Below are 23072 nucleotides of genomic sequence, written 5' to 3' on the forward strand. Positions count from 1 at the left end.
TATATTTTGTGCAGCTTTGGGGTTTCCTGAAAGTTGCCAGTAGTAAGACACAAGCCTTTGTTGCTCGATATCTTGCAACATAAAATGTATCGCGATTAGGAAGAATTGCCTGCTGAGTCATAAACTCAGCTCAGATATGTAGAGTAATACTTCTCCTAGTCTCATGCAGCTGAAAATTATTTTATAACCTAGTTGATAGAATGTAATCTATCTTGTACACCACAAGGAAGGAACAGTGTTGCAGCTGTTCGTAATGTTACACTTTTTGTTTTTTGCTATTGAGGACATTATTTTTTCAACCCGAGGGCCTTGGTTGTCTGTTGTTCATGCTAAATATCACATTATAACAAAATTTTAGTCTTTTGCACTTCACCTGTGGGGTTTTCTCATTGATTTCTTTGCATCTCTGTTCAAAGCATCTCCAAGGTGAAGCTGTGGTTTGTGGTGATATTTGAAGTCTAAAAGCATGCCAGCTGCTTGTGGCATTGACGTTGTACAGTCATAACTGCCTTCCTGATATCAGTATCACAAAAAATAAGTCACTTTTATGGCATGTTGATCTATTGATACGGTGGAGACAGGCCTGACTTTTCAAGTGTTCAGGCACTTAAGAAGTAGCCTACTTAAATGGCATTTAAGCACGCATGGAATAACTGATTTGCGCTTTAAGCAATGCCTAACTCAGAACAAACCTTCCCACAGTGAACAAAATAAATCGATATGAATCCAATTATACATTTTAGGAGGTTTAGAAGATGTGATAACAAAGCATAATGTAATAAATGTCTATATGCCAATAACAATGACGTTAAGTGGGTAGTTATTAAATAAAGCTATGCAGTGCTGAGGTTTGTCTCCTTGAGAATGTTCTTAGAATTAGAACGAGTAATTGGATTCTCGCCTGTCCTCTTCAGTTCAGCCCTCTCTTTCGCTCTCTTTCTCTCTCGCTCTCTTCTGCTCCCTCTCGATTCTCTCTCTCCCCCCCCCCCCCCCCCCCACGATCCTGGGATAGTCACTCTGTCTGGCTTTCCGTTTAATACCTTGCTGCTCTGACAGCAGTCAAGTGAAACTCGGAATTTTAAAAAGAGAGAGAGAGAGACATACGGACAAAATTGTATGGCTTCAAAATAAAAGCATCAATTTCCAAAGTGTGAAATTGAAACTTAGTGAAACAAGTTCAGTTTCCTAAAAAATATAGGTAACTAAATTACTCTCTGGCTAAATTTAGATCTGACGTAAAAAAAAAAAAAACGTCCATTCAGGTCTAAGCAAAATAAATAAATAAAAAATAATTAAATAATGCAAAAACTCATCTTGTAATCTCAGACAGATTCTATGTGTTTGTTAAAAGTATTTGCATCTTAAAAAACAAACAAACAAACAAAAAAACAAGCAAAGAAACAAAGAAACGAACAAACGTCATTAATTAAAAGGGAATAATTTGGAGGTTGTTCGATTTTGAGGGTTTTATTTTGAAAGTCTAAAGGAAAAGTTCCCTTATTATAGTAAACTCGACAGCTGTCGGCGCGGACACCTTGTTATCTGTGGACAGGCTACGCGGTGGTCGGTTTCAATTATCGTTTTACTGGGACACTTTTTTTAATCGCTCACTTTCCTTAAAAAAAAAAAAAATTCATTGTTTCACGTGTGTCGAACTGCTGCTGCCGAAATTACCGGGAAAAAAAATAGCAGCAAGGGTCCAGGAATGAACTTTTCCTTATCCCGATTAACATTTTTGCTTTCTTTGATTGGAGAATCCCGGGCGGTGTGGAACTACACTTTTCCATTTTTAGTGGGTTCACTGCGAGTGGAACAGTGGGCGAAAGTGTTAGGAGACGACTTTGAACACCAGAAAGCGTGGTGGTGATTCTCACGAGGAGACCTGAAACCTCGAATACTGACGGGAGAAATATTCAAGGTAAGCCTACGCGCTCATGGAAGAATAATACTGCTTACGTTGGTTGGCTTTGGAAACCTAGGCTAAAGTTAAACACATATATATATCACATTATCTCTCTCTCTCTGATAGATAGATAGATAGATAGATAGATAGATAGATAGATAGATAGATAGATAGATAGATGTGTGTGTATCTATTTATGTATGCGTTTGAGTATCTCTGATATACATTTGCACCTCAATCAATTTATGAAAACATTTTGTGAATAAAATATAAACTAAAATAATCTTACTAAATAATCTTTATGCTATAAAGTGATAATTAATTTACAAAAACATTAAAAAGGAGAGAGACTAAGGCTCATTTGTTACATGCCCTGTAAGATAATAATGGTGGTTCAGTGTTAGTATTTATTATAAATGGCTTGGTTAACAGTGGACGACCCATTTTTAATGTGTTATTTTGCCTCGTTTATTTCACATTAATTTCTTTTTTCATTGCTTATATGCGTGCTTGAGCTAGGAATACATCAGTGCGTTGTTTACAGTAAAAAGGTTGTGACATTGGTTACCATTTTCTTCACCTCTCTCAGCCTGTATCTGTACAAAGAGGTGATGTCTGGGTTCATGCTGCTGCCTGAAGGCAGCCATCAAAGGTAGTGACAACAGCTCGAACTTGCTCTCCTTACAGCTGTAGCGTGCGGTTTCCTGTCAGTGATGAGATGCACAATCAAAAGACTTCACTCATGTAGAAAAAAAAGACTCCTGTACAACAGAAGATGGGCAATGGCCCAAATTAAATTAGGTAAAGCAGCACATGCAGATATGAGAACTACTGGAAACTGAAAGTGATAAAGTAACAAATGAGAAGGGTATTTTTTTTTAACCATTCATCTTGAGAAATGCAAATGCTGCTGTGGTTGTGTGACTCATTGCAGAAAGCGCTTCTCCTTTGTGCTGACTTCTTTTTTTTAATAATGAGGAAAAGAAAGCCGTTGATGGCGAACCGAACCCCTTGGTGATCACCTAAGGCCACACTGGGGGCTGATTAAGACTTAATAATATGCAGTCTTCTGTCTGTGCCAGAGTTCGTGTGTGTGTTGTTTTATTGATTTATTCATATCCCCAAAGGAAATGTGTGCAGCATTCCACCTGCTCCTCCAATTTCCTCACAGAATATGGTATGTCAAGATACAGATAAAGGAGCCATGTAAACACATGCGCAGACATGCACCCTGCATCACTGTGGTGCTATGGGAAGGTATGCAAGGTCCAATGCAAATGTACCCTCAGGAACATTCCCCATGACCCATATTCCACCTAACCTTGAAAAACTTCTCTGCATTCCTGCTTTGAGTCAGCTTTCCTGGGGTTTAGTTGAGTGTCTGCTGCATGTGGTGAGATGAGAAAAAACAAACAACTTATTACAAATACTTTCAATTGAGTGTTTTAGAATCTCACTTTGAGACTCATTCAGTAGCTGCTCAGCGTTAGTGCTGTAAATCAACATGACAGCAGCAGCACTGATGAGCCCGTTGCTTCATGTAATGTGCTTCAGAAAAACAATTGCGTCTTATCTTTTAGGAAACGGTTGCACAAAAGTGTAGCCCAGTGAGGTCTCCTCCTAGCGGCACCATTTAAGCCAGTGTTAGAAAAGACTTGAAATTCTTATTAAGGACCCCTTTTTTGTCCCTTAATTGATTCTGTCATTTTTCTTGATGAAAAATCATACAGGGCCATAAAATAAGTAAAGCCAAACACATATATAGATTTCAATGCAATCAGCGAATGTTCTAATTTAAAAGTAAGTGACAGCTTTGTAAGTGTAAGCTGGGTGTGCACAGTTCTTTTAACCACTGGCTTAACCAGCCTCTGAATCAGCCAGTGGTCTTTGACCCTTATTCATGCTCGCTGTCACTTCAGCTCTAAAGCCTGACAACAAAGAGCAGCTTTTGTTCCCTGCCTTACTCTTCTTCCATGCACATTCTTTGCTGCTTCACTCTGCTGCTTGTAGACGAGTGGGGTGAATTTAGATTGAAAACTGCCACAGGAAACAAACTCGGGCTAATTTAAAGGCACATGCAAAATAAATATGTTAATATGTCTATAATTTAAAATGTTAGTTTGTTCCAAGAGTGAGGGGGAAAAGATATGGTGAAACTGGATGGGTCTTTTTTTTCACATATTTAACTCAGGTGAACAGTCAGCAGAATAGAAGGACAGACATGAAAAGCAGTGACAGAAAAGGTTACCCTGAGGTACTTTAAATCTTTGAGAATGACAGGAAATGGTATTTTCAAGGTACTTTTACTGAAACCAGGTCACGTATGTCAAAGGGTTTAATAGGAGGTGCTTATCATTTGTAAGAAAACATTCTTATTAACTCATGAAAGATTAAACTAAGAACAAAGTAAAAATGTAAATGTTGCCCTTTTTCACAAGTGAATTATATAATGTGACACCTAAGTCTTATGAAATGTGTATATGAAATAAACATTTACTTTTGAAGAGAAATGCTAATGTGAGCATCGTAGCATGCCCTCAGTGGCAACGCTGAAATGCTGATCCTAGTAGTTTCATCTACTGTCGTCAGAGCTTGATCTTTTCGTGTTTGGTTGAAAATCAACCCAACTGACAAGTAAAATTGTAATTCACTAGAAGATAAGTCTGTCACACGCATTTACATTAAGATACTTTTGGTATACTTCGTTGCTCAGTTATGGCTATATCTAGCAAATGTGTGTGCTGCACAGATGCCAGAAGTCGTGGCGTGGGCTGTGTGTCCCAAAATAACACAAAACACTTAACATCTAGCCCACATTGCACAGATCTTTGTCTGAAGCGATGCAACGCGTTTCAGTTCATCTGCTAGAGGTGTGAATTACCAAAGACCCAAAGGTTCAATATTATCATAATACCCAACTCAATGATACAATTTTATTGTGATTCTGATAATTTTGCTAAATATTGCAATAAGTTATTGTGATATATTGTGTTTTAATCATCTTTTTTCTGTTGCAAATTATGTCTTCAGTCATTTTATTTACAGCAAAGTGTGATTGTTAACCAGCCAGACTGACCAACACAGTTTATTCAAACTTGTAATTAAAGTTGCATGCACCTAACAATGATTATTTTCAGAGTTTTTACTATCATACAGTACTTTTCACAAATCCATCTACTTTGTCCTGCCCTTGTAAAAAAAAAAAGAAAAAAAAAAAGTCCAAAATAAGTCCATGTGTTTGATTTAGATGTAGATGGAACTTTTCTGGTTTTCTTTCTTTTGCTTTACATCACCCATACCAAAAAGTACCCGAAGCCTAAGGCTGTAACAAGATGAACGCCTGCCTAGAAAGGTAACTACACATTCCTGTCAACGCAGCCCATACAGTTGTAAGCGCTGGCCACAACGTTAATCACTTCCTTGGACTATATTGTAGCACAAGCGTATATAAGGTAGGTTATGTAGGTCAAAGTACAACCACAGCAGGTTTATTGGTACCCTAGCACAGTGTATTTGTGGTAGCACACTGCTACCAAACATACGCCGCAACCATAACTACAACTATAACAACTATAACCCTGCTTGATAATTCAACCGAGCTGTAGTCTTTATTGTAAAGGCATACATAGGACAAATTTACTACTGGATTTTTGAAACAGATTTGTCTCTTGTAAGAGCAATTACCTATCCTCAAGCTTCACAGCCACTTCATTACTGACACCTTGGTAGTTCAAGGTTGGGCCCCCTCGGACCTTCACATTGCCTAAAATTTTCGTGTTAAATATTCAAAAACATTTGAGAAACAATCTTCAGAGATTTTGGTCCATATTGACATAATAGCATAACACATTTGTTGCAGACTTCTCATGTCCACTTCTCAGTGTAGTTTATGTTTGATGAATGAGAATGAAGAACGGCAAAGACAGTAGGCCTTGATGAGCAGAAACGTTTCAAACTTTTGTGGCAAAATATATTAGGTTTGGATAATTTATTAGCAAATATAAAAGTGTTACATATCCATGTATCTTGGAACACAGATTGCGTACTCCGTCTGGTATCATTTTCTGCCGTCTGTGTCACACATTGTTTTGACTTTTGTGCCATAGTGTGAGAACTTGTAAAGATGATTCATATAGGCAGGTGAGTCAGACCCACATATGTCATTACGAGAAAACAGAATCAAACAGACGGGGGAATCACAAGTGTTGTCTCGTTAACACAGTTGTGGGTAGTTTGAATGGATGCATGAGTTCACATAAATGCTTAGGCAAAGGCTCTTATCATATCATCTTATAAATGTGTAGGAGTGACAAATGGAGTGAATTTAGTTTCTGGATGTGTGGAGTCTTTGTGCTGAAAGGTGAGAAATTCTAAGACTGCTACGGTATGCGAGCACTGCGTCTCACTAACACACTTCCACGTATGCCAGGCTTTGGTCATTGCGTCTCTTTCACACCCACATTCACACACAAGCATAGGAAGTGAAAGAAAAGGGGAAATTCTTGTGCTGAATTGATCCCTGGCCAGTGTACATGAACAATAGAGAGTGAGTGCAGAATTAGAGTTAGTTTACACGACAAGCTGAAATATTGTGTAAGACAGTGAATATATTTGTTTAAATTAATTGTGTCATTGCAAACTTTGCAAAGACTCACACCCAATTATATAATTGCACATAAAAGTTTTAATAATAGGCATCATTCCCACCTCAACTAAGCTTACACTGTGTGTTCACTCTTGTAGCTCTGGGTGTGGTGACAGTGGCCATTTATTTTTAATCTCTGATCTCTTCGTAGATATGCTGTCCATAATGAGGAAACTGTAATGAGCAGTTCTTGGGTGATGCTGCTACAAATCATACACTAATGCTGTGTGTGAATTCATCACCACTGCAATGCATCTGATATTTCACCCCAACTCTAAATTTAAAGTTTGGGCGTTGTGTTAAGTACATATGGGGACCATGGACTGTATTATAAAGATGCAAACAAAAAGACATAACAAATTAAGACAAACATTTTAAAGCCTCAAGATTGGCCTTCTTACCTATTTATTTATTTATATATATACATAGGAAATCTCTTTGATGAGAGTTTAGATATGGGGAGTTTGTAAAATGTACTTTCATGAGAAACGGAACAGCTGACAAAGTAACCACACCCATGTTTGTTCACAACTTCAGCTTTTATACCAGTGCCTGAAACTCCCCAATATTAAAAAAAAAATTGGGGGGGAAGTCTTTGTGTAAAGGGGGAATTTATACTCTTTGAAGTGGGGGTGATCAGGGCTGGTTCAGCCTGCTATTTCCGGGTGGGCAATTACAAAAAAAAAAAAAAAAAAAGCTGGGCCGCTTGGCAAGCCACCTAGTTACCCACAGATTGCTGGTTTGAGGCTCTGTTAGGATCGCCTGTATCTAAGATTACTATTGCAGATTATACCTTACAAAAAGAGGGATAATGAAACAAACAAATGACTGAACTAATATTTAGAACATAAAATTATTTCAGTCCATATGTATATATGTAGGAGGAGATCAGCTGACATTTTGAGCCAAACTAAATTAGGGTTTCGTGGAAGGATAATTTTGGGAATTTTAATTCAAAAAAGTCCAAATTGGTGTAGGTAGGTGTAAAGGTCAAATGTAGGACTTTGATGACACTATTGTCATGTTTTTATAACCTTAGAATGAGCCTTTTGTATCTACAGAGGGACTCCTGTTCCACAGAGTCCACCAGGAGAGACAGAGGTGTGTGTTTAGGTTAAGGTACAACAACAGCTCATTTCTACATGCCCTAGCATGCTACCATGGTACAAGAGCCACCAAACAAGTTCATCACTTACTGCTTTTTAAGATTCATCCAAGCTTTGGTCTCTTAGAGCTTTCGTTTCCGTTGTAATAACATACATGAAACAGACCAATGGAATTGATGTTTTTCCTTAACAGATGTCTTTCTCATGAGACATACTCATAACAGCAATTATCCCATGCTTAAGCTTACTTCTTATTAAGCCACTTCATTAAGCACACCTTGGTAGTACAAGGTTGGATCCTTTTTGCCTTCAGAACTGCTGTAACATATTCAACAAAAAACATTCCTCAGATGTGTTGGTGCATATTGACATGATAATATCACACAGTTGTTGCAGACCTATTAGTTGCAAATGCGTGATGTGAATCTCCCATTTTGCATGTGCTTTGTTGGATTAAGATCTAGTGAATGAAGAGGCCATTTGAGTTTGAGTTTGTAAAACGGTGCATCATCTTCCTGAAATCAGTCATAGATGATGGCTGTTCTGTGATTGTAAGGGATGGACAACCATAGCAGCAATACTCAGGGAGGAGGTGGCATTTTGGAAGTTAGAGGGCCAAATATGTACAAAGACCCCTACCACTACCACTCTGACCTGCTGACCTGTTGATACAGGACAGAATGCTTTTATTAACACCAAATTCTGACCCATCAAACTATTGCAACAGTTTATCGTCTACCTTTGGTGAGCATATGTGGATTGTTATTTGAGTAATTGTTGCCTTCTTATCAGTTCAAAGCAAGCTCCTCCTCTGATCTCCTCTGAACAACAAGACATTTTTACACAGAGAACTGCTGCTCAGTGGATATTTTCTCTTTTTCTGACCATTCTCTGTTAACCCTAGAGATAGTTGGGTGGAAAAATTACAGGAAAATAACACCAACAATCACGCCGTGTTCAATATCTCATAAATCACTTTTTTCCTGACATAGAGGCTGATTCGAGCCCCGGCTCCGACAGTCTCGGTTGTTGTGTCCTTGGGCAAGACACTTCACCTACTGCCTACTGGTATTGGCCAGAGGGGCCGATGGCGTGATATGGCAGCCTTGCTTCTGTCAGTCTGCCCCAGGGCAGCTGTGGCTACAACTGTAGCTTACCTCCACCAGTGTGTGAATGTGAGACTGAGTGAATAGTGGAATTGTAAAGCGCTTTGAGGGTCCCGAAAAGCGCTATATAAATGCAATCCATTATTATATCATATTGTATCATGCTATTTAGTAAAAGTTGTAATTCAGATAAATTGAATCAAGTTTTCTATAGATTATTATTGTTATTAGTTTTTATTATTATTCATCCCCACTTGTTTATTTATTTGTGATCCTTGATAAATGAAAAGACAGTAACATATTTTAAACTACAATATCTGTTTAACTGAGGCAGAGAAATACTACTGCACTCCTGCCTGGCAGGTCACTATATTACACATTAGTTCCTTAAGCATGCACCACTTGAAGTTACACCTTAGCACCTTTTGCTTTTGTCACTTTTAAATTATCAGAGAACGAAATGCCAAAACCACACTTTGACACGGAAAATACAAAGGTTTCATTTTCACACGTCTTTGTGTTAGATAACTGAACTGAAAAGTAAACTGTGGGATATTTTGATATTGTCTTCTTGGCTTCATTTCAAGAAGATATCTTATGTCAAACCACAGTTCTGCATCACAAGAAGTGTCGCAGCTGAGAAAACTGGGTGGTGTGACGTGGCATCTTCAGTTATCGCTCTCAAACTAAATGTTTGAGTAACAAATGGTGAGGCTTGTGTGCTGACTGGGATGACCATAGTGAAGATATGTGACACAGATAATGATAGAACAGACAAACTCTAAAATTTAGAGCATTCTCGTGTCGGTATATATAAGAAAATGCATACCAGCCACTTTCACAAGTTAATTCAATATGACTTTATTTACATGGCAGGTTATTATGTCAAGGCAATTTGTACTGTAAGCTAAAAAACCCTGCTATTTTTATAGAGAGAATCCTAACAACAGACATCCTCTATGTAATTTGGTTTTATGAAAATGTATGTTTTATTGTAATATGTATTTATTTAGATTGTAAGCCCAACAAGGGACAATTGTTGAAAATTAGCAGTAGCTATAAACCTATGTGCGGTACATCACTCTCACGTCTTGCACTTGAACTATGTTAAACTGCACTGTCCCTTTTAAATAAATAAATTCAAATTCAAATGAGTAAGTATATGGCAATGGTGGGGGTGAAGAACTCTTGACACGAGGAGACCTCAAGCAGAACCAGGCCTTGGGAGGGGCAGCCAATTGCCTTGACCAATTTGGGTGTGAAGAGAAGGAAAAGGGAGAAAAGAGGAAGATATAGAGGCAAAAAAAACAACAAAGAACTGAGCATGTTAACATCACTGACTTGTCAAACTCTAAAACTGAAGCCCAGCCAATAGAGCATCAGTGAAAGTGCCACATAATGCAAAAAAGTAAGGTAGCATTTTGTGTGTCCATCAAATAAACTTCCTGTTTGTGTGTGTTTGTTTGCTTATTAGTATGTCTCTGTGCATTACTGTGTGGGTTGTGTAAGACTTATATCTTTCTCAAGTATCGAGTGTGGGTGTTATAAATAGCAAGCTGACCTCTCAGGATATGCAGTGTGATATTTCCCTGTCTTTCTCTTGTTCTTTTTTTTGTCTGTCTGCCTGCTTTGTCTGTGGTTCAACAGGTTCCTGTCTGCTTTTTTGATTATTTTCCAGACATTCTCACTGTCACGCATACCATGCAGTAAACCCACGCGACGTGGTCTCAGATCTAGTATTTGTTAGGTTTTAACTTCCACGCTATGAGCTTGTCTGAATGTGGTGATGCTTGAAGCAACACGGGAACCTTATGACACCAGACGAGGATGAGTTTCCGTCTTTGGTTGAAATTGAAAATGACAAAAATGCATTTGTGGTTATTTGAGACATGTCCGTCTGTTGACAGTCATGTGATTCTCTAATATGATGCAAAGTGAATTTTTTTCAAAGAAAATTCCCAGTTGTATATTTTTCTGCTTTAAACACTAACTAGTGCACTGTGTGGACATGGAAACTGTCAGCATAAGCTTGCTTGACTATTCAGCACTTGACCTTGGAGTAAAAGCGGCTCACTGTAGGGTTATGGAAAGACTGAATTGCTGATGCATGTGTATGTGTTCTCATTCCCGTTACAAGGGGAAGACTGTTTCCATTGATAAGAGCTTAGAAAGGTCGCTGTGTTTATTTTGAGGCTGAACTCATTTGTGTTCACTGATATGAAAGGACAGATAACAAACCAGGCGTCCAAATGAGAATGGTATCACTAAAAAAAATGTCATTACATTAAACTGGGGACTTTTTGTTTCGGTTTTTTTATGACTTTGCGTAAAATGAATGTAATTGATATGCTTGTTTTATTTGCTCTAACATTTTCTATATGTGGTTAAAATTGGCTGCAAATGAACACTGTGCTCTTTCATTTAACCATACACACACACACACACACACACACACACACATTTTTAGCCACTAATTTTAATGGTGCTAAATTGCTCTTCTCCTTGCATAAGCATTTACGCAGTTATGAATTTGTTCCTCTTTTAAAACTGTTTCACTTTTTGTATTTCTGCAGAACAGGTATTAGCAACTGAGCCCCAACTGATGGATAATCTGAAGTTTGCGCTCTTCTTAATCATCCTCACCACTGGTAAGATCCTCACAGCTTAGAGACACTTTATCTTGTTCATCATAAAGTAAACTGCATTGATGTTGTGCCACTTCCTACATTATATGTTATGTTGCCCTTTTTATAGATATTCTAGAAGAGACATTAAATGAACATGACAGAATTCTCAAAAATATATTAGATTATCAGTTTTCATAGCATTTACTTTATAGTATTTTTCTCTATGTGACCTCTGTTTGTGAGCATTAGGCAACTAGAGTGCCTCAGATACTAAGGAAATACTTGCTGACACATGAGAGTTAAAGTTTCCACGACCATAAGAACTATCTTTGGTCAGTATCATAAAGCAAGGCAGGACACATGGGCTCCAATAAGAATCAATGCAACGCCAAGCTCATGAACTGGTCGTAAGTTCAAAATTTGTAAATTGTAACTGTGACCTATTACCCAAGTGTTTGCAGACACACATTCATTTACATGTCAGTTTTGTGCCCTGAACCTAAAGTCTAGCCAAAGTAGTGACATTTTAGCAAACAATGCAGGTAGATAGCAGGATTGTGTTACTGAATGCAGAGGTGTGGTATTCATTGCTTTTAGTCATGTAACCAAAGCAAAGCCCTGGAGGAGGAAAAAAATATAGTGACAACATGCTAGGAAACACTCAGTACTATAGAACTGCAATATAACCCACTAAGTTTCCCACTAGCTTCAAACCACAAATATTTAAATCACCTCAGTGAAGAGAAGTGAAAAATATCATTTGAGCACTTGTAGTCCACATTGCAAAGTCCCTGCTAGAGGTCTACTTTAGAAATGTTTAACTTCTCTCTTTTGGATAATCCCTGCCCTTAAACTACCACCAGGATGAAAGCACATACAGTAGAGTGCAGCAAGAGGGTTGTTTTTATCATCTGGACTGGTCACTAATACCATTGTGAAGTAGACGAAATTTTTCATTGTCAGAACAAGTGGGAGAACCAATTAGCTAATGTTAGCTAGCTATCTAATCCATCAGTTGTTAGTTTTAGGATCACTATAATCAAAGTTCTGTACAGTCGTAATGAAGAAGTCATATTTACGAATGTAAATGGTCTGAGCTGTTCTTTCAATGTGAAGGGATTGATGAAATTTGGCTACCATTGTTATATAAAAGGTTTAATGGAGTGTGTTCACATACAGTGTTATATTCTTCAGTTTTCTAAGCAGTTGTAAACAAACTGAGTGGGACTATATTAAAAACCAGCATTTTGGCTAAACAAACCGGCAGCAGAGGAAAGACACAATTACATTTTGAAACATACTGTTTTGCCGTTGAGCTCTTGTGTTTATTTATGAGGACCCAAATGCAGACGCTGAAGGCAGGATGTTTATTGGACGTGGACAGGCAGGCGAGGCAAGTGGCGACCTCTGGCTGGATCAGGGCGTGGCCAGATGGCGCGTCGTGGCAGGGTCAGACATGGTAGGTGCAGGTGGTAAAGCTGAAGGCAGCGTGGCAGGTGACAGCGTGAAAGCCGTAGGTGGCGTGGCTGCAGCAGGTGGCCGAGCTGTGGAGGGCACTACAGCCGCGGAAGGTTGAGCAGGTGGTTGCATGCCATATCAACTTCAATTTCCAGGCAGTAGTTAGTAGTAGTAGTTAGGTAATCTTGGGAATCCTGATGAAATCTCTCAGCAGGATTCCCAAAGTTATATTTTCATATATTGCATATATATTTGCATATATTGATATCAGCACTTGCCTGAGGTTCGTAAAGCCAGAAGAAAAACTATTGGGGAGCATGGTTTTTCTTTTTTGAGCCCCGTCTTTGTGGAACAACCTTCCTCAAGATATTAGGCAGGCATGCTCTGTGGGGCTTTTCAATATATGTCTTAATTTTATGCCTGACATTTTTACTGGTCCTTACTGCTGTCCCCCTTTGTTTTTTCTGTTTTCAAACTGTACTGTTTTTTTGTTTCTTTTTTACCTTTAAATAGCTTTGTTTGAAAGCATTTTATAAATATTATTATTATTATTATCATCATATGGTTGCAAAAACCCTTGACACCATAATTCTCCTCCCGCCCAAAAAACAAAATAGTTAAAATTTTCTTTTTTATTTTTGTGCTCATTATTGTCCATGTGTTACCCTGTGAAATGTGTTAATTATGTTTTAATACTGTGTGCTGTATTTTAACAGTTTCCAGTGACAATGACCTGAACTGGAACTTTTGCGGCACATGGCACCATGGCAACAACCCCCTGAGCCTGAACCTCAACATCTCTACTGGCTGTAAAGGGTTTTCCATTTCAGCCAATGAGAGCTTTCTGTCCATCAACGGGCAGATCACAGCCCAGTGTAGGAGATCTGAAGTGATTTCCTTCAAGCACCTTGGACTTGAGTCAGAGGGCGACATTACGTTCTGTCTGGACTGGGAGCCACTGCTGGACCTGTTAATGCTAACGGTAAGTGATAACAATTTTTTTAATTATGTGTGGGTTCTAAATGCTTTTTTTTTTTTTTTGTTTCATCATTTGACACCCATTATTGTACTCAATAACATTAAAGTTCAGGAGAACTCAACTAAAAAATGAGTGTGATGTAGTTAAATGAAAGATGTGGAAAAAGAACGTGTATAATAATATACCACCACCACATTCTAAAAGCCATATAACAAATAGTAAAATTTATATGATATTCTGTACACTGCATACACTACACTAGCTAAATTCAAGATTATTATGATAATTTCTGTTTTTTGGGGTTTTTTTTCCTGTTGTGATGTTCAGGTAGGAGAAAAGAACCTTATTCTATGCTCACCTGCAAGCCTGCAGAAAAACTGCTGTACTGACCTGAGTAATGGCCCAAACACACAAGAAGCAGACTACGGCATCCTCAATGCAGGGATTAAAAATGATCCCATCACCGACAAAATACGGATGGCGTTCAACTTTCAAGCACATTCCACCAGCTACAGTAAGGAAGATTACACATATTCTGTCAGCATACTCTTGATAGAATATCTGTGAATGAAATATATTTAGCAAAAAATAAAAATTAATGTTCTGTACTATTTTATTTGTTCCAATAAGTCAGTTTGTCTGCATTGTTGTTAATATTTAGCTTTGCTGAACCAACATTTCAGATTTCTGTTATCAAGTGCAGCATGCCAGAATCACAACTTTCTCTTCTTTTCTGTTTTTGCAGAAGAATTATGTGAACAGGCAAAACGGGAATCCGGCCCCAACAAGTAATTTCCTCTCTTTTCCTCAAATGCACCAGTTTATTGCAGGGATATCATGGCAGGATGTTTTTGACTACATCCTTCCTGAAGTACACAAACTTTGATTACAAACTGGGAGTGAAGACATTAGCTGTCTGATGTAATATTGCTCCATTCAAATGAAACATGAGAAACTTATAATCATGGCTGTGCCTGATGTTTGTGTCCAGGTGTGCTGAGCCTCCATTCGCTTACAAATCTGAAGTGGAGATGAAGGACGATTTCAAAGGCCACATCATCACATCACCTGTAAGACAAACACACAAAAGTTAAAGACACTTGTCTTCAGGTTAACCTTTTATTTTTCAAACCAACCAGTGTGAGAAGGCTTTGATGATTTATTTTTAGAGATAGTGTGTCAGCTGTTGTATTGCAGTGTTACTATTCTGAATTTCCTCATCTTACAATTTCATCTAATTATAGCTACATTATAAAAATGATACAATGATCAAAATTATATTTGTAATAAACTATACTGAAACCACATGAAATTTAAAAATAATTAAATTTAATAAAAACTAATGGATAGCTCAAGAAGATGATCATTCTAGCAGGGATAAACTAAAAACAACATTTTGAAGTTCATTGTAATTAATTTATGTCGCCCACTGTGGCACACGGATATGTTTTTATAGGTAAAAAACAACACTTGAGCTCAAAGAGGGCAGAAAACATGCCAGGTTTTGGATTTGTGTACAGTCAGTAGTGTCAGTTATTATTTGGTGTAGTAATGTCCTTGGTTTGAAAACAGGAGGAGTGAAGAATGAAGTTAGCCTTACCTTTGCTTTCTTTAGTGCTAGGACTGTGATGAAATGCAACCTTTCCTCCTTAGACACACACAAAAATGTCCCACTCTGCAGAGTAATATCACCTCTTAAATCCAATTATTAGGTTTCTTTAGGTTTCACCTGAATCACACATCTGCAGAAGTGAGATTTCACTTTCAGTCATACGACTGGGATGAAGATTCATATTTTTAGAGTTTGCCACAGCACTGCTGACATTAGCAAAAAACCTTCTTTGCATCTGAGACTGTGTGCTTCCATTTTTAATCCAGACATACATTAAAGCACATTTTTGAATAACCTAGAGTATTCATTCAAGTTGAAGGAAGTAGTGATTTAGTACAGAAAATAGGGTGGGAAGTTAGTCACATAAAAGTGACTGATAGAAGCATTCTACTGACGATTACAGGATGGATGTTGAAAGCTGACATTTTTTTCTCTAAACGACCCTAAAATAGGGTCATTTGTGTGATTGGTAACCCAGGAATCTCAAAGTAGAGCCACAAGCAGAGCTGCAGAGTGAAACAGGTTTTGCTTACATTGTAAAAACTCACAGTTCTTATATGTGCTCTCTTTTCCAGGCCATTGCTGGTAGACCTGTCAAGTCCAATACCACTGTCCACCTCCCTGCTGCCTTAAAGCAAACTGCAAAAAATGTTAGCAAAGTAGCCTGCACTTTCTTCAAGAACATCTCCGTGTTACAGGTAAGACTGTTTGCCTTCAGTCGATACAGGCACATATGACAGGATTTCAGGTGACCTCATTTAGCTTTCAGCCTGCAATTTTTTCCAGTGTTCACATTTGCGATACTATCTGGAATACTTTTGTTGCTTTGTGTGCAAATATTTATGCTGCATTATGTAAGATGAAGGTCAAGTTGTGTGTGTTTGTTTCAGGAGGCTCACAAAACTGCCAAGCCTATCAATGATGTGGTGGAAATCACGGTGGAGAACGAGATCATCAGAAATCTGTCTGAACCCATTAGGATTGATTTTTACCACGAAGCTGTATCTGTAAGTTTGTTTGTTTCTGTGGCTTTTAGCCTGTGTCAGTGCGATCCCCACCCACTTTATATTACTTAAAGCTACTTCCTTAAATTGGCACTTACTGTACCAAATAGTAACTGCTGAAATTTACTGCAATGTGCTGCAGTACAGATGCCAATAAACACACAGGCTGTCAAATGTGGCTCAGGTGCGGATGCTGTTAAAAGAAAAACAAGACGTTTTTTACTTCCGTGACGTCTGCATTTCTATCTCCACGGTGCAGCAAACACACAGAAACCACTTACAGGTTTCTTTTCTAACCTTCTGTCTGGCAGAAACAGACTGTGTTGTTTATGCAATTTATGAGGCTGTTTATTGCATCTGTGCAATGCACACAACAACACATAAAAGCACCTGTGACGTGGATATTCTTTGACATTGTGGTGACATTGCAGCTCATGTCTCTCCCCTCCTTCTTTATTTCAGAAAAAAAAAACAAGGGCATGTGTTTCTTGGGACACCAGAAAAGGTTGGAACCATTTAGAGATGAAAATTATGTGCTACTTTACATATTTATCTGTATTTTCGTTTATCAGAATTTTCAGTAATGCGGACTGATTTGATATTTCCCTGTTGCAGATTCTCTGCAGGTGAACTGGTTGAAGGATGGATGTAAGACAGAACAGAGGGGTGAAAACCACACTGTGTGTCAGTGTAACCATCTGACGTACTTCACTGTGCTGGTGGTGAGACATGCGGATACACTGCTTTTCATACAGCAAATAAACAACAGACAGAAACCAATAGTGATGAGATTAGTAATGATTTTTAAAAGATACACAGAAATCAACAGTCTTCATTGTACCAGTGTGTCTTGTGAAGGCCATGTTGCTCACTGCACTGTTTCCTATGGCAGGACCTGACTCGTCAACCAGTGCCCCACCTACTGGAGCTTACTGTCATTACATATCTGGGATGTGCCGTATCTCTGATCAGCTGTGTTGCTCTTATAATATATCTCTGCAGGAAAAGGTACAGATGTATTTATGTAATATACAATATATATATATTTTTATTATTTATTTTATTATTTTAACTTTCCACTGTCTTTCAAGGAGGCGATCAAAGGAGCAGTCCTTGCCCATCCATGTGGGCTTAGCTGTGTCCCTCGCCTTCCTCAGTCTGAACTTTTTCTTCAATGGAGTCCTGGCTAACATGGGAGGGGAAAGTGTGTGCACTTGGGTAGGAGCAGTACTTCACTACGCCCTCCTCTGCTCCTTCGCCTGGATGGGCATCGAAGTGTTGCACACTTTCTGGTTGGTCTACATGGTCTTCACCCCCCGCCTGAAGCCCTACATATGGAACCTAGTTGGTTTTGGTGAGTTTCATTTCTGAAATGTACCTCATGACACATAAAGGTAAAGCACATGTAAGACTCTTGATTATTCTTTTCCAGCTCTTCCTGCTGTTCCCGTTGTCATCCTGGCTCCAATAGGTGATATTTATGGGCTCGTAGAGGTGCCACCAAGCGAAGACCCTGAGAATCCATATAAGATGTAAGCCTTTCCTTATCTGATCTAAAATTATTTGGAAAGTGATTAAATACAAGCACATGCTTGTATTTAAAATCATGCTTTCAAGGCAACACCAAAACATTTCAAGGGGATTATGGGAATCTTTAATAAAATGCTGACCATTGTTTTGAACATCATTTGGCCTTTATATTTGCATTTTTATTCTGGATTTTTTTTCTTTCTCTTCTGACTGTTTGATTTTTCCAGGTGTTGGATGAATATAACTGAGAATAAAGGCTGGCTAGCTTTCTGTTTGACCAACATGACGATTCTGGCCCTCCTGGTGTCGTCTGGCCTTGTGATGCTGTTCCTGGTCTACAGGCAGATCCGCACCAGGGATGAATGGAAACAGAACCGAGTGGCGTTTCTCAGCATCTGGGGCCTCAGCTGCTTATATGGGACCACTTGGGGTCTGGCCTTCCTTGAGTTTGAGCCCATTTCTACCTTTATTCTCTTCATCACCTGTATCCTCAACTCATTTCAAGGTCAGTGCTTTTGCTGTACAGTGATTCCAGATTACACTTCAGGTTTAAAATGAGATGTTATACTTAAGGACAAGTACCATAAGGATATTTTGCAGACCATCACGTGATAGATGAGCAGTTCGACAGTCATGATGACTGAGAGATGCTCTCACTCTCATACATCCTCCTACAGCTGTGCGAACACTGAACTGCTCCTGATAGGACAGCTCACATGGACTCTTTGCTTTTCAGACAAAAACCAACATGGCCACTCACTTGTAAATATCCAGCAAAAGAAAAAAAGAAAAAAAAATTTAAACTGAGGCATGAAATGCCATGAATCTTCATCTTTCAAAATCCTTCAGGAGTTTCCAGAGGCATTATATTATGCTGGATGCCCCTAATTAGCATATAGAACCCTACACCTCAACTTTATGCAAATAAGGAATGTGTACCTCAACACCACATAGCCTGTCACACAGTGCAACTTTACCTCAGTGTGTTATGTAGATGTTTTTGTAGCACAGTAGATGGAAAGAATGGAAATGACAGACTCCTTGGACACATGCCATTGGCTTTGCAAACATGATGAGCTCATGTTTATGAACTACTTTGCATTTGTTCTTATTTATGAATACATTCCAGAAAGCTGTCAAAAGAGGATGATGATGCTTCTCAACATTAAATTACATCATTGTCATCTAATAAATACACAGATCCAAAGAAAAAATGACTTGGAATAATCTCCACGTGCTTTTATAGCTTTTAACTATTTATAGTCGGTTGTTGGATGGGAGTATATTCATTGTTGGCTCATACACTGTGACTGTACATGTGGAGCCAGTGGCCTATTGTATCAGTGTGGGAATGAGACAATGGCCATGATTAATCAAGGCCTTCAGTTGCTGTTGCCTATCAGAGACAAAGCTGTTTCCTCTCACATGCAGCATGCTTGTTTTTGATTCAGCACCAAATATGTGATTTATTAACCCCATTATTGCTGCATAGTGGTATATCAGAATGTGTTCTATGCCAGCCATATAACATGCAGTGGCTAAATGCTACATTTATAATTTTATTTCATGACCCTACCTACAGGTGTATTATTTTCTTAAACATAGAAACAATTTAGAGCCCAATCTAGCTGTTTGCTGACATGACATTATCTGCATGTATAATGGCTTCAAGTTTGTATAGAATTGGATTCTCTGCAACTTCCCTGTTGCTAGCACACACGCTTGAAATGGTATGAACACAAAGACCATCTGATCCAAGATAAGGCAGGCAGAATAGAAATGACTAATCTATGACTTGCAACAGTAAAACAAGATTAAAGATTATTTTAAAATAGAATAGAATAGCTCTTTATTGTCACTGTTACAAAATCAGTGAAAGGCAGTTTGGCATCTCTCCATGTGTGTGAAGTACACATGGTATTTACACGGTAACACAGACAAATTTACATTTACACAAGAAAGATATGTACAAGTTATACATACACCTGCATACATACGGATATACTGATAAACTGAATTGTTACAATATCTTTGTAAGAACTACCACATAAATGGTAATCAATGATACCACTGATTATTTATTGTAGAAGACCTGTATTAAATTTTTTCAGCAGAAGTTGTCATAAATAATATGCAAAGGTTTCTTTTTTACAAAACAGAATATAATTTTTCATTTTTGTTCTTAATTTTTAAAGTCATTGTTCAGCTACATCCAGGCAGCTGATAAAAGCATGAGTGTATTGGTTTATATTTCACCTCTATACACTGTAAAGTAATTTAATTTTTAAAAATTCTTTAACTAAAAAAATATAAAAATTATGCAATATCTTTGATTTTAGAAAAAATATTTTAAGGCTTTTGAATCATTTCAGAAACACGTGAAATAAGCTATTCTGCTGGAATGGTGGCATTTACTGCAAATAACAGATATTAAAGGCTCATTTTTATATATAGTATATCTGAGAACTTTTGCCACTGACTTATTCTTACTGCAAATCATGCTCATTTACTGCTAGCATATTTACTGCAAATTTTCGGTCCCTATCACACTAACGTCAAAGATTTTGTAAAACAATCAGATACTGTAACAACTGAGTCAAACTGAGTCACAACAATAAATACATTTTGAATCTTGGTTTCTCGTCTGTCGCTCACAGGTTTCTTCCTGATGCTGCGATTCTGCATGCTGGACTGGATGCAGAAGCAGGCTGGTGGCTCTGGTCTTGGCAGCAGCAGCACCGGATCTACCAGGCAGCACATGCTCCAGGCCCAGGAGAAGAGTTAAATGAACAAAGATGCAGAGCCGGACTTTGAATGGAAAAATAATGCCAGTATACCACCAGTGATGGAGGAGCTGGAGGTTGACCAGGACGTTTCTCCTGGAGGATTGTTCTGATGAAAAGTGTCTGTCAGGTGTGGTAACTGCAGGAGAATATGAGCTACAGCTAAAAAAAAAAGTACAGCAGGTTCTCCATGTATCCTACGTTTCTTAACTCTGTAACTCGGTAGTAACGAGCACAAGTTAGCTGTACGTGCAAACACAAATATGACCTGCTGTGTAACTGTAAAAGTGAAGATCGGTCAGTATTTCTTCCCAAACATAACCCAGCTACTGTAACTTCTCAAATTTTGAGTGTACAAACCTTTTTTATTCACTCTAAATTATTTATTCTTGAGCTTGTGTTCTATTTAGTAATCATTACAACAGGAGAAAAAAGAAACATTTTACAAAATATATTTGCTGTTTATTTATAGCTCTATATGTCACACATTCTGAGTTATAATTAATTTTGGTGGCGATTAGCTAAATATAATATATCAATAATTCACTCAAGTTGCATTACAAAAGGCATTTAATCACTTGATTCTTCTAATTTAGGCCGGTGGCAAAGAAATGACAGTATCACTCAGGAACTCCTTAATCAGGCCTAAAGCCTGCGTTTGCAGAAAAGCTGGACTGGCTCTAGTTATACAGGAGGGGGATGTCAAAGTTCAAACTAACATATGTGAAATTAGAAATTGTAAGTTGGAAATAATTATGAATTATTCCCAACACGGAAATTGCGAGCAGGAATAGATGCAGGTTACTGTTCTATTGTATATAAAAAAAGAAAGCTATATAATACTACTGACGATGTTTTGAACTTTAGATAAGCTTTTTATTTTATATTTTGTATCACGTATGCTTTTTTATAGCTGCTTCCTAAGTTGTTTAAAGTAGCACTTTAGATTTTCGGTCATTTAAACATGTACTTGTTGAGCCTCAGTGAGTTTTCTTTTGTACTGTTTTGATGTTCAGATGATAGATTCCATATTGCATTTGTCTACACTGTAAATTAATAACTGAATATTTTATAAATGAATCCAGAGTGACTGTTTTTCTTTTTTTCAAACCTGATTATCAGACCTTTGTCTTTAAAATGGGCCAAAATGCATTTATTTGGTTGGATGTGTTCCAGTATTAAATAGAAATGTAAAATCTTTATGTATTTCATTGGCATTATAATGTTTCAGTCATGTCCAGCACAACTCACATATGTAAGCTTTTAGATACTGTGATGTTTGCACTTTTTTCAAAAATTTAAAATTAAAATATATGTCACTCAATTTAATGTGTATATTTTGGTTTTCTGGATATATATTGACTTTTAATAAAAAAAATATTTTGGTTAAAAATGTCGAACTGCTGTGTGTTTGTCTAAATGCATGCCACACTGCACAACAAGAACATTTGCAGCTTGTTGTTTTCCTGCTCCCTCCCTCTTATCTGCTTCCTCCCCTGGGTTTTGTTTTGTTTTGTTTTTTCTTAATTGTTGCTTTCTTGCTGCTTGTTTTCCATCTCTTTTGTGATACAGTGCGTACGTACTTGGTGGAAGAAGCGAGCCTGATAGTTCGAAGAAAAACTTCATGGCTTTTCTTAATGCCTCAAAAGACTTTCATTAATAAATTTCATGATACAGTGCTTTACTATTTTTTTTGCACCATAGCAATAAAATACATCCTTGCTCCTAGCATATGGATGTCACATTATTCTGTCTTTTCAGACATGGTGTCTTTCAGAGGACAGGTCTTTGTTCCAAAGGTTCAATGGAAACATTGTTTCATCATCCTTAACATGTAATATATTCATAATAAACTAAATAAAACAGAACACTTCACACTGACTTTCCCTATTGAAAGGAATAATAATACATTATATTAAATATGCAGGGCCTAGCCTGGCAACCCCTATTGGATACAGACACCCTGGTCAGGAGGGAAGTAGTGTTACCACTATGCCATCCAGCTGCTATATATACACACTGTGCCAAAATCAAGTCTTAAAATTATTGTTCAAATTCATAATTGGTTAATTTTAGTGTTTAAAGGATAAAACGATTATTGAAATTGCATGTATAATTCCTTGAAGCTTAAAAGATCACATTTTGAGGTTAATCAAAGAATTTGAAACTAGCACATGGTGAAAATATGCAAACTCCCCAGGACCCTCTTGATGTGAGGCATCAGAGCTCAAAAGGTTACTGTTGCATTACTAAATAACTTATGACTGGTTGTTTTTGGCTGCCAGCGGTTACTTGCTCTGTGGTGAGCCTTTCATGGTT

General features: G+C 37.8%; 1 protein-coding gene across 2 annotated transcripts; it reads left to right on the forward strand.

Annotated features, from left to right (window-relative positions):
* The first annotated feature begins 1571 nt into the window (after positions 1–1571).
* Positions 1572–22126, forward strand: adgrg1 (adhesion G protein-coupled receptor G1). Of its 2 annotated transcripts, none has more exons than XM_063468796.1 (15): positions 1572–1918; positions 11334–11408; positions 13562–13827; positions 14152–14338; positions 14570–14612; positions 14816–14894; positions 16012–16134; positions 16327–16443; positions 16903–16945; positions 17056–17162; positions 17333–17448; positions 17532–17794; positions 17873–17972; positions 18198–18475; positions 20628–22126. In XM_063468796.1, exons 2-15 carry the CDS (start codon positions 11363–11365, stop codon positions 20753–20755), a joined length of 1896 nt encoding a protein of 631 aa, XP_063324866.1. In that variant the 5' UTR covers positions 1572–1918; positions 11334–11362; the 3' UTR covers positions 20756–22126. The 2 variants fall into 2 exon arrangements, with proteins under 2 accessions (XP_063324866.1, XP_063324872.1); XM_063468802.1 differs by having other exon boundaries at positions 11339–11408.
* The last annotated feature ends 946 nt before the right edge of the window (positions 22127–23072 follow it).

Source organism: Pelmatolapia mariae, linkage group LG1 (genome assembly GCF_036321145.2).
Source record: "Pelmatolapia mariae isolate MD_Pm_ZW linkage group LG1, Pm_UMD_F_2, whole genome shotgun sequence".
Classification (NCBI taxonomy): Eukaryota; Metazoa; Chordata; class Actinopteri; order Cichliformes; family Cichlidae; genus Pelmatolapia; species Pelmatolapia mariae.

Excerpts from the sequence above, each read along its gene's own strand:
- adgrg1 (XM_063468796.1), top strand. The coding sequence starts at position 11,363 with ATGGATAATCTGAAGTTTGCGCTCTTCTTAATCATCCTCACCACTG. Across the intron at positions 16,946-17,055 it reads TTCTTGGGACACCAGAAAAG|ATTCTCTGCAGGTGAACTGG; the intron begins GTTGGAACCATT and ends TCCCTGTTGCAG. Across the intron at positions 17,973-18,197 it reads CCTGAGAATCCATATAAGAT|GTGTTGGATGAATATAACTG; the intron begins GTAAGCCTTTCC and ends TGATTTTTCCAG.